General features: G+C 40.2%; 1 protein-coding gene across 1 annotated transcript in view; it reads left to right on the plus strand.

Moving 5' to 3' along the window:
• The window catches only part of LOC107586004 (protein CASC4-like), a 28089-nt gene extending 18063 nt beyond the window's left edge, over positions 1-10026 (plus strand). Inside the window, exons 7-10 of the mRNA XM_016273217.1 lie at positions 4077-4385; positions 5014-5142; positions 7057-7224; positions 8666-10026. Coding sequence (XP_016128703.1) covers positions 4077-4385; positions 5014-5142; positions 7057-7224; positions 8666-8742 — 683 coding nt within the window. The 3' untranslated portion in view covers positions 8743-10026. The remainder of the gene's footprint in view (positions 1-4076; positions 4386-5013; positions 5143-7056; positions 7225-8665) is intronic.
• Positions 10027-11833: the final 1807 nt, after the last annotated feature.

Consider the following 11833-nt stretch of genomic DNA (forward strand, 5'->3'; position numbering starts at 1 on the left):
TTTTTTTTTTTTCTTTTTTCACTTCGAAAGTGGATGATGTCAGGAAACAGTGGTTGCAATTTACTTTTGAACTCTGTTCCTGAGCATTATAACCCAAATTGGCTATTGTGTGCTGCGCATTTTACTGAGGACAGCTTCCACATCACGAGTGAGAAGTGCCGGATTCCCAAAAGTTTTTGTTGCAAGACAGCGCAAGAGGCTGGGCAGTACTGAAACACCGTCTAAGCTGTTCGCCAATCACAACGCACTGGGACAGCTAACCAATCACATCACATTTTTTTTTTCGGAAGGCGGACCTTCATCAAAGCCGGAACTAATCGAGCCGTTTGTGCCAGGCTGGGGAGAAAGGTATTTTAATAATGTAAATTATGTGAAAAATAATGTGTTTTTCGAACCACCAAGCATGAGAGCATGTTCTAGTACACCCCCAAAACAAAATCAAGACTTTGTAAAAGAGCATAATAGGACCCCTTTAAGTAACTTGTGCACTGCTTTACTTCCTTGTCTTTGACGTATCCGACCGAACTACAAACTTTCCAGTGATGTCTGTGAGAAAGGTATATTCACTCGACAAGCTCGCGCATCTGCGCCACCGTGCGCTCAATCCACTCAGCTCGCTTTGCTTATCAACTCGCGCACATCAGCTATACAGGCGTTAATACTGAATGTTTAACATTATATTCATTGCATACATGTACTTTGTAGACATCCTTAATCTCTAATAACTCCATTCTGCTGTCTGTTGTTCTGTTGTCGGTGTTTCATTGTCTGAATATGGCGCTTATCACATGTTGTGTGGTATCGGCGTTTGGTATCGGGGCATTTTAACGAGTACGAGTACAGGAGCTCAGTATCGGGCCCGATACCGATACTGGTATTTGCTGACTTGCAAATGTTAGCAGAACTGAACCAACCCAGTTTTGAGATTACAGATTCAGATCTCATACATTTTGTTGTCAGTTTGCAAACTGTGTAATTAACTATTGTGGCACCATTTATTTATAAAATAGTTAAATTATTGATTTATACTCTTTATTAAAATATCGTAATACAATATTATTACCACAATATGATATTTTTCACCTATGGATAAAAATAGGTGTTACATATGGTTACAGAAAATGTACAACCTGATGGGTCAAAGTGATGGAATGATGAATATTTGTATTGCAACCTGCAGCCAATGGTATTTGGATGGTATGCTGATCAATTTGTCAGCATGGTCAAGTGTTGACTTTAAAAAGGAGAGTAAATGCGAAGTAAACATGAAATCAAAATTGGCCCTGTCTACTTTAATACATGTTCCTGGTGTAATTGTGTACTATCCATCTATGAAGGTTATTTTAAATAGGATGGGGAAAAAAAGGAAATCTCTCCCTTCCAAGTACTTGGCTCCATCTTGGTATGTAACAGCCACTTCATATTGACTTTAGTTTTATTTAAGGTCCTAATGGTTATGGATAAAGATCAATTCTTCAAGTCTATGGATATGTGAGTGGTTGTTGCCCTGAGCCAAATATTGTAGAAGAGTGGAAGTGGTTTGAAGTGATGCAGTGAGCTTCTGTTACTCTCTCACCTGCTGGTGAAAAGGGTGCTAAGCTCGGCTGTTTTCTCCACAGGGTGACATTGATGCTTTAATTACTGTCCCCTCTCCTGTGTGTGATTCCTCCATTAATTTTTTTACTTTAAATCTGGTGACTGATCAGCCTAATCGTGGAACCAGCAGTAGAAGTGTGGTACTAGTGTATGGGTCAGTGTAAGGTCTGGTATTATACACCTCTTTGTCTCCATTGTGCCTGAGAGTAACTGCAAGCCTCTGCTTCCTCTAGGGCCGGCTCCTAACTATTTATGATGGCTCCCTGTCTTTTTTTTAATTTTATTTTTACAATTTGATATTGATTAGATGAAGTATCAGTACAAATCTATAGGATGAGCATCCATAGACATTAAGCTGACCCAATGTTAGCAGTGTTAGTGGGCTCTGCATACACAGTGCAGTAGACTGCTATTTTGCTGTACTTCCTTCTGCTGTTCTGCCGGTAGCAGTAGCTCAAGGCTTATCGGGCCCCTGTAATAGCACATTGCTCAGTCCTTATGTCCGCTGCCCTTGCAGCTTAATTTGCCTTTCTGTCTATCATCTTGTCTTGTGCTTTGAGCCAGGGCTCTGCTCTCAGCAAACTCAAGCTCTGACTGTGTCCACGTCCCCCTCAGTGAATTTGTCATCTTGATCACACTTCCCTCTGAGCTTCCCCCTCTCAATCCTATCGCAAAATCACAGCCGCCTCTCTTACAGCAGTAAAGCTCTGGAGATTGAATTCTCTTACTGTGGATCATTGAAAAGGAATTGGACAACAATACTTTTTGACTCATAAAAGAGCCGATGCTGAAGAGTGAGTGGTACTGTAGGCAGCTTCACACTGTTTCTCATGGGTTCAAAATGTCCAGGGGATGGTTTGATTTATCAAACCTTGACTATAGCGCTCAAAAAGCTGGATAGTTGACATTTTTGATATGAAAATTGGGGGGGGAAAGTAAAATGTAAGAAAATAAAACGGTTGTATAAATTGTATAAAACTAATATTATATTGACAGTTATGTATATGTACACTGTTACATTGTTTACCTTTTTTATGCTGTTTTCGGTTTATCCATTTTGTATTATTTTAAATAGCAAATAATTAAAATTGCTTTTAGGTATTCTCGTTATTGAATTTGTGTTTTTCCTGACTAAACCCTTAAAATCTCATATGGCAGGACTCATCATATATTCTAAAAATATAATGTTTGTATAATATTGCATTCCTGTTTTCACACACTAAATTTTTTTTTTTTTGTGCTTTCCAGAATAAGCTGCAAAATGATGTCAGTGCCCAGATGTCAGAGATTCACAGACTGAAAGGTAAGAAGTGCTCACTAGAGGGTGCTACTTCCCAGTATTGCCTCTGTGTTAGTGGAATAGGGTTGTGGTGGGGTATGTAAGTGGTGGGGTATGTAAGTGACGTACACCACTATTTTTGTACTTTTTCTCATACAGTCCTGTTTCTTTCTTCTCCACACTGATGTAAACAAATCATGGTATCCTATTGGCTGATATTTTTCATATGTGTGGTTTTGGACTGCTGATCTAATTGGGCATGTAGTGATGTTTGTTTAAATGTGTGTACACATTTACAGAGCAGGTAAAGGAGTTGAGACAGGAGGTCATCCGACAGGAAGACCAACTGACGGAAGTGCGGAAAAACGACACCAATTTGGAAAAGAAGCTAGAATATGAGAGGTGAATACAAACACTGGTGGACCCCCACCCAGAAAAAGGGGTCTTGTTTTCTATGCCCTTCCATTCCTACATTAGGGATTTGTTAAAATGTTAGACTAGTTGATCATGTAAATATAAGTCTATAATATAATGTGCATTGCAGCTTGCAGTGTGGCCGACAAATAGCTGAGCTGAAGGCAGAATATGAAGAGAGCAAGAAAAGAGTAGAAGAAGAGGTAGCAAAACTCAGACAGGTGGGATATGAATGACTTGTATACAGTCAGTTTAAACTGCAACTTGGCTCCACTAATACTCTGTATTTTACGTAAAGCAAAAAACTTCATTGCAGAGTTTATTAGAGAATCGTAAAGTGGATACAGGGGGTCAGCAGGTGGAGGTGGATCTTGATCAGTCCATCAAAAGAAAAGAGGAGGACACTGCAGAGCACCACACAGTGGCTGCACGGCGAAATGATGGCCAACTTCTGAAAGGTCTACTAAAAAAAAAGCCTCAATGAGCAGATGCATAAACATTTTGGTTGAAAAAAAAAAAAACTCATTCTTTTGCTTTTTTCCAATCACATACATTCAAGATGATCTGGGTAAACCTGGTAGCGATGCTGGAATGCCTGGCATTGAGGACAGTGAAGTAGGCAAGATAGAAGATGCACAGTTTGGTGAGTATCACAAAGTAAAAGATTTAAATGAACTACAGAATAGTCATCTCGCTGATGAGTAACGGAGAGAAAAAAAAACTCTGAAGCATGCTGGGGGAAAAAAAAAAGTTACTTCATTCAGATTCACATTTCATGTTTCTCCAGCCCTAAAGAAGCCAGCCATCACGCCACAGAAGCACACGGAGCCCGTGGAAGCTGCAGCATTGCTGAAGGAGGAGAGGGCAGGGTTCGGAGTTGGAGCTGGTGCCAGACCAGGGGATGATTTGGCCCACGGGCAACCGCTGGACCTACCAGACATGCCCCATGATGAAAACCTGCATTTGGGGAACAATGACATACCTTTGCAGCAACAGCTTCCAAAGCCAGTGGCAGACAAACCCATGCTGTTTGACAAAGATAATAAGGCAGCCATAAAGGCAGATGAGTTTGGGGAGCAGCGCAGACAGCTGGGAGGTGAGAGGTCATGTTTTATCTGTGCTTATGTTGCTTATACTAACACCTTTCAATTGTTGGTTGTCTTAGAAATGTGATTCAGGACCCAGACATATACTCACACACATAGCTACTATGTAGGCAGTAAGGATTCCATTATTGCATGACACACAAGGCAAAACTGTATTCAAATGACTCTTCATCTTTTTCTGAAACTATTTTTTATTAATACATTTTTACTATAGGTGCAATTTTTTACATCAATTTTCTCTATTTCTGGATGATATTACCAAAAGCTTTTTTAAAACACTGTTTGGTGTTTTCCACTAATGGAAATATAGTTTTGTTCATGATTTCTTTGTACTGGGAATGCCATGTAGTAGAACTTCTGTTCTTTCATTATAACATAATTCTTTCATTATCTCTTTTTTTCCTTGCTGGGGAGAAACTGTCCTGTTTTCATCTTTCTTGTTTTCTACGGGACCCTGTCATTAATTGAAGTAAAAAATAAAAAAATAAAGAATTATTTATTTTTCCCCCCCCACATGGGAGTAATGGAGATTAGAATCACACCTTTAAGTGACATCCCTCTACTTACAGAAATATAATATTTTAATATCCAGTGCTGTGTCTGTCCTTGTTTCATTAGCTGAGGGTTTAAAGGCAGAGGGAGTTGGACTTCCTCCTCCTCCTAACCCAGCTCAGGTCCTTTCCAAACACATTGACCAGCACAATGGCAGAGATCCTGCGCCTGTTGTCCTTCCACGTCACCGTCAGAGTGAGTATTAAATTGTACAAAGGTGGGGATATGTGCAGTTTCTGAAGATAGCAAGTGGACAGCTAAAGCTTTGTCTTGTTAAGTCGTGACATCAAATACTGTTTCTGGGTCAATCCTCTACTCTGTTTCAAATGAGAATACTATCTCAATCCAATTTATGAGCACCATTCATTTATGGCGCACCTTTAAGCTAAATTGTCTCCTTTTTTTTTTTTTTATTATTATTACAATGTACACTACTGTCTCCGGGCTCGCAGTGTACCAGACAGTAGTGCTGGGCGGTATGACCAAAAATTTATATCACGGTATTTTTCAAAGTTATACCGGTTTCACGGTACATGACGGTATTTTTTTTTTCATGTATGACCGGGTGTTAACCATATTTTCTACTGATTGAGAGAGGAAATACTGCAGTATATTGACTTAGAATGCCCTATTTTACTGTTATGATGAGTGAATATTGTCAAAAAATACCACACTAAATAGTGACTAAACACGACCCCTTTTAATACATGTTAACCAGGAGTCACTCTCCAACTGAACTGTGCGGCCAACTGAATGCGCTGCTTCTCTGCCGCTCACTGCACAGAACAGACGCAGAGAGAGGTGACACTTCTCCGGGAAAGTCAGACCTCGCGTTCGCGGGACAGCACTGGCGAAATCTTCCAACTGAACCATAGCTAAGGTTTATCCAAAAAAGTCGCTAGGTTTGTCAGTATGAATATTCTATGGAAAAAAGCTGCTAAAAGGGTCTGAAAGTTGCTAAATATAGTGCTAAAGTCGCGCTCGTGTGTGTGTGTGTGTGAGACGCGGGAGCTGATGGCAGGGGGCAGTGGATATTTGTGGCGGTCAATGTGAATATTGTGGATGAGTACTTCTGTCATCACGTTACTATTAGTTCTACAGCTTCAGTTTCGGAACTTTCACATCTTAGTAACACATACAGCATACGCTTAGTTCCCTCACCACAGTGCAACAGTGAAAAGCCTTTCAAAAGAGAAACCCCTTTCAAACAGTGTCGCGTTCCGAACGTTGTTTAAGCGACATACACCAGTATTGCGGTATTTTAAAAATTCATATCATAACAAAAATAAACACCGGTATTTAAACGGATATTACCGTTTAAAACATGTAATGACAAGTGGGCCCACCGGTGGGTCAGTGACAGTTAACAGTTAAACTTAACCGGATACTGATATTCAAATATTCTCTTATATGGGAGTTTCCATAAAGGTTCCGTAAAGTGCTCATTAGTTACGAATACCTTCATGTCTTTAGGCTCTCCCATCTTAAAAGAATAGCTCACACATAAATTGTCATTCAAAACCTTATTTTATGCTCTGTGTGGAACACAAAATGAGATCATTAGCAGAATGTTCAAGCTGCTTTTGAATTACCAATCACACAAGTGGATGGTAATTCTCACTCTCAAGTCAGTCTTAAATCAGTTCCTCTGAGGTAGCAGATGAATGTGTGTATATGAAGCCCAGACAGAGCATATGTGTGTGAAATACAGATTGTAAAGCTGAATGTTAGATTGGGTTCTCTGCTGATTACTGCACTGCCTGACTTTGCTCCGTCTGCTAAACTCCTCCACACCAGCATGTACCCCATCCTACCCAGCCCTCCTTTCTTCTGTGTGAGCTCCTCTACCACCAGCTCCATTCCTCAGTTGTCCTCAGTTGATTTTATTTCCTTTGGGCCTAAATTATGGCATAAGCAATTACTTTCCATGTAGTCTCATTGTCTTTTCTTAGCTCGTTATTCTTGTGAATATGCTTCTGATCTGTTTGCCTTTCTGTGCTTTCTTTTACTATTTCCTTAATGTCCTTCTTTCTCCGTCTTTTACTACTTTGAAATTTTGCTCCGTCTTTTCTTTCTCTTTCCTGATGGGGCCCTTCTCTGCCTCTGCAGGCCGTTTCTTTGATGAAAATGAGTCCCCTGTAGATCCGCAACACGGCAATAAGCTGGCGGACTATAACGGGGATGATGGCAACGTGGGTGAGTATGAGGCGGACAAGCAGGCCGAGCTGGCCTACAATGAGGAAGAGGATGGTGATGGTGGGGAGGAAGACGTCCAAGGTGAGCCAGGGGGATTGCGACTGCTTTGCTATTCCGTCTCCTCTCCTCGTCCCTTGTGCTGTTGCTGTGCTGCTAAATTAAGCTGCTGGTTCAGTCATCATGGGCTCACAGCATACTGAAGTACTGCCAGCTCGTTTGGCCTAATGCTTGAAAGGCTTGTTGAAGGGGTCAATCGAGGAGGAAGCCCTCACCTCAGTGTGCTGAGAGCATGTGTGAATGAGAGAGAAAGTTATGAATGTGAGCTCTTTAACCTTACTGGACCATGTGATTATGAGACTGAACCTTCTCTCCAGTCATTGTCTTTACTAATTAGCGTGCTTGTGTGTAGTTGTTGTGTTTTCGGTGCATGTGACACCTGAGTTGTTTTGAAGTCACTGCTGTTTAGCTTTGTAGAACTGGGCCATCTTAATGCATTTTGCCAGTTTTTCAATCGGTATCACTTTACACTTGTGACAGTTGTAAACCCTATGTCTCTTAGGCCATGTTCACAATGCAAAGTCTAGAGAGTGACAACTGCATGTAAGTGCAAGAATGAATCCTGTACTTTTCTGTTCCATGTGTGTACACCATGGTTAATATTAGGGCTGCATGATATTTCCAAATAACTAGTATATTTGCAATAACGCAAACAATTTGGTAATTTTAAGTTTTCTGGTTGATTATAACTATATATCACCATGTTGAGAGTTGATTGTTTTAATAAAAATTAAATGACATTCCAAGATTTGACAATTTTTTATTCGGTGTTGCAGTAAAACACTGCTGCTCACTTTCAGAAGTTGTTGTGAAATGTGTGTTGGTAATATTATTTTAATTTTTTTAATGTATTTAAATATAAGTTAAATTGATTTTACACTGATCTTAGACCATTAACGTGTATTGCACATCGCATTAAGTTAGCGCATATTGCATGTCTTCAATATTGTGCAGCCCCAGATTATATAGTAATAACCATAGAAACATTTTGGCAGCTGTAAACAAAAAACATAGATGGTGACAGTTTTACTTGCCATTTTTGACAAAAATGACCATCTGAAAATTGTTAGTAAACAAAAAGGACAGGCAGTGACGACCACATTTATATAAAATATGCATGCTGTGTATGGAACCAACTCTTTTTAGAAACAACAAACACTGCCTCTTCTGGCTGAGTAACTCCTGAGTTCTGTTTACACACAGCATGATCATTTACAGTAGGCTGTAAAATCGATTAATTGAAACCAAACGATTTTACAGCCCTAACTTACGGGATTCAGACAATGTGGTTGTCACTCCCAAAACTTTGCAGTGTGTATGAGGCCTTAGTAGCTTTCACTATTATTAGTTTAAATGTGTATAGGCATATTTTCTTCACCCATGAAAGTTACGCTGGTTAGTTAGTCAGCCATTGTTGTAATTGTAATCACTGAATTGTAATTATCCCTGTTGTTGTATCTTTCAGACGATGAAGATCGGGAGGCTCCAGTTGAAAGGGCTGTGGATTATGGAAAGCGACATCAAGCCATTGACGTCCTGTAGTTCAACCTCTCAAAAATCCTTTACATTGAGCTTTGGATGCTTCTAACAGTGAAGTAGTCAAGCCAGGAAAAGGAACTTTGGATTTCACCTGCAATTTTGGTATCATGATTGGAGACATTCAGACTATTCAAACTATTTCAGTGTTTTCAGAGAGGCACGAATTTCAGCGGTTACGGCTGTGAAATCAGTGACTGCGGATGAATTTCAATCAACTTAAATACAACCGTGATTTCATGATCTGCTGCAAATGTTTGCTTGCACATGACCTAATTGGAGAGTATTGTTTTCATGTTTGTTTTTTTGCCCCCATCTGTAGCACAGGTCTATCAGAATTGGGATTTGGAACTAATCTATTGTACAAATGTCTTCCTTTTTTTTTTTTTTTTTGGGGATGATAAAATATCTTCTCCAGGGACTGGAGGACACTACTGTGAATAGATAATACGGAAGTAATATTTCTCTGTTAGATTCACAAAGTGGAACATATTGATACTACTGATGAAAAGGACCTTTTTTTTTTTAAGAACTGCTGAAAAGCATAATCTCCCTTTATCTTTTTGGACAACTGTTGCTAAATCGAAGTGTAAACTAAGGGAAGATGCAATTAAGTTGCTGTTCAACTTTTTAACCTCTCACTGGTACATAATGACACCAATTGGCCAGATGTTTTTTTTTTACTACGGTTTCTAATTCTGAAGGAGCACTCAGAAGTGCACATGGAGTCTTGTAAGGACATTGTTGCATGCAAAAAGCAGCATTTGTAAATCAGCCTGTAGATCATCAAGAAAATGGAAAAAAGCAATACTCGGTGCCACAGACTAAACTCATCACAGCTGTCGGCCTGCTTCCTTTCTTACTGGTAGCTGTAGATGTACAGTACATATGAGGAATCTGTGTGACAAGGAATGCTGTAAAATTGCTAAACTCTCAAAAGGACATAATGATCATAGACCTGTTTGCGTTTGTTTCATAATTAAGCAAAATTTGGTAGGGTTGGCATACTGAATGTACTCTTATAGCTTGTCATTGTTTTTGAGATCTGTCACATGGGTGTTTGGGCTCTCTTACACAGCTGTGCAGTGCAATCCAAGGATAACAATTAACAAAATACTCCATTTCACATAAACTGGTCCTGTTTTGGAAAAAGTACAAATCCTATCACTGTGACTGAAGTAAAGAAAGTAGTAGCATCAAGAAGATCACCCAGAAATCTTCACTCATTTGTCCCAGGCTGCTTTACAAACATAAATGATTCCATTACGGTAACAATAAAAATATTTTTTTCTTTATAAAGTATTACTGTCCGTTTGCATTAAGAACGTTTATATACATTTTTACCTATTCACCTTAGATTGACCATATTTCAAAATATTTTGTTCTAAGACATATGTATTAGAAATTGCTTTGTATCATCATATGATGGCATCTGAAGTAGAATGGAATTGAAATTCGCTTCATTCAGGAACATGCAGGCATTCCACCGAAGTGCTTCGTAACGGTATTGCCATGACAACCAGAACGTGCCTTTCCTTCTCATCTCATACCCTCGTTCTGTTTTTACTGGCTGCTACTTGTTGTCGATGTGCTATGCGTAAATAAATCTGATGTTTATGATGGCACACAGTAGTTAGTAGTTAGTCTGCTACTTTTGTTCTATTATCAAACGCTAACATATCGGAGCCACATTCCTGTCAGAACAATGAATTGAATGATACTGACATCTACCTGGTAAATGCCGACACTAACTCCTACAAGGCTACCTGGTAAATGCCGACATTTTTGTCGTTTTGAAACTGAATTACTGTCCGCTCTACGTTTTTGCTAAAGCACGTTTTATATGATTCTTAGATGATGATGTTGTAAAGTGTATATTTTAAACAGATGCTGTAAGCTAAACCTGTCGCACTGCGAAGCCTCAATATTGTTTTCATACTCGGAACAACAGAAAGGGGGTGTGGGATGCGCACCGCAGGACGCATGCTCGCTCTTCTTCATCCGGGTACCTGCCGTTGACTGTGTGGGTACGGAGGCGGGAAATGGCGTCCAGAGGTGCGGGGAGGACAGAGGTGAACCTCGTCTGAAGAGGCACGCAAAACATAGCAAGCGTCAGCAGCCCTGAAAACGACCGTGATCCTGCGACTCAATCACCGGAGATTCGTCCAGTAAGTAATTACACCGTCTCTGTTGCTTGTGGGAATGGGGTCCCTGCAAAACCCCCGTCTGTTCGCTCCGGTCGGTAATGTTTCGCTGTGGGTCGCTCCCGTAGCACCTATACCCGCGGCTAGGCAGCTGCCGTCTTCGCGAGTCGTTCCCGCGCTTTCTCTGTCATTAGAACGCTGCCGACTGTTTTGAGTGGCACGCGAGGCTTCTTCTAGTAACAGCGGGTCACGAGAGACAGGTTTCCCACGGAGAGCATGCGTTCATGTGTCCTAACGTTACATTGAAGATAGACATGCACATGTGTCAAGAGCGTTTGCTGCATGGAACAATACATCTCACAGGCTGTGGAGTCGTGTAGTCATTGTGTGAACGGTTATTCTTAATGTCTGGCTTAACGGGGAAATCGTGAGAAAGTTGCTCGTCTTCCGTCCAGAATCTCTTCAGCGTGTGTTTCCCGCCCACCACTACCACCACTGTGTTCAGGTTTCAGCGGCTGAACTTCATCATTTCTGAAGTGTCTGATGAGGTTAATCAGTTATGGTGTGGCAACACTTAATGTGTTTTCTTTCTTTTCTTCTTTTTCTAAGGTCTGACTAGTTATTTGACTGTAGGGAAGCGGTCCTCACCCATTGCTATTCCATTGTCAAGTCAATATTGCAAGGGCCCTCACAGAGGCTCAAGATTTTAATGTGTTCTTCCTTTTTTGCGTAAAAACTAAACATGCTTTTTTAAATATATATATTCTGCTGAATTAAGATGTAGATTTTGTTACTGCAAATATTTTTCATAACTCAAACTTTCTACACGACTAGCCTATAACATTCTAAAGATACTAGAAAATACAACAATTTAGGATCTGCTGATTAATGCCAAATTTAGTTTGCACTAGGGCTGTGCGATATTGAGGAAAAAATGCGATACCTGATACGAT

Source organism: Sinocyclocheilus grahami, unplaced genomic scaffold (genome assembly GCF_001515645.1).
Source record: "Sinocyclocheilus grahami isolate Dianchi unplaced genomic scaffold, SAMN03320097.WGS_v1.1 scaffold76.1, whole genome shotgun sequence".
In the NCBI taxonomy this organism is placed as follows: Eukaryota; Metazoa; Chordata; class Actinopteri; order Cypriniformes; family Cyprinidae; genus Sinocyclocheilus; species Sinocyclocheilus grahami.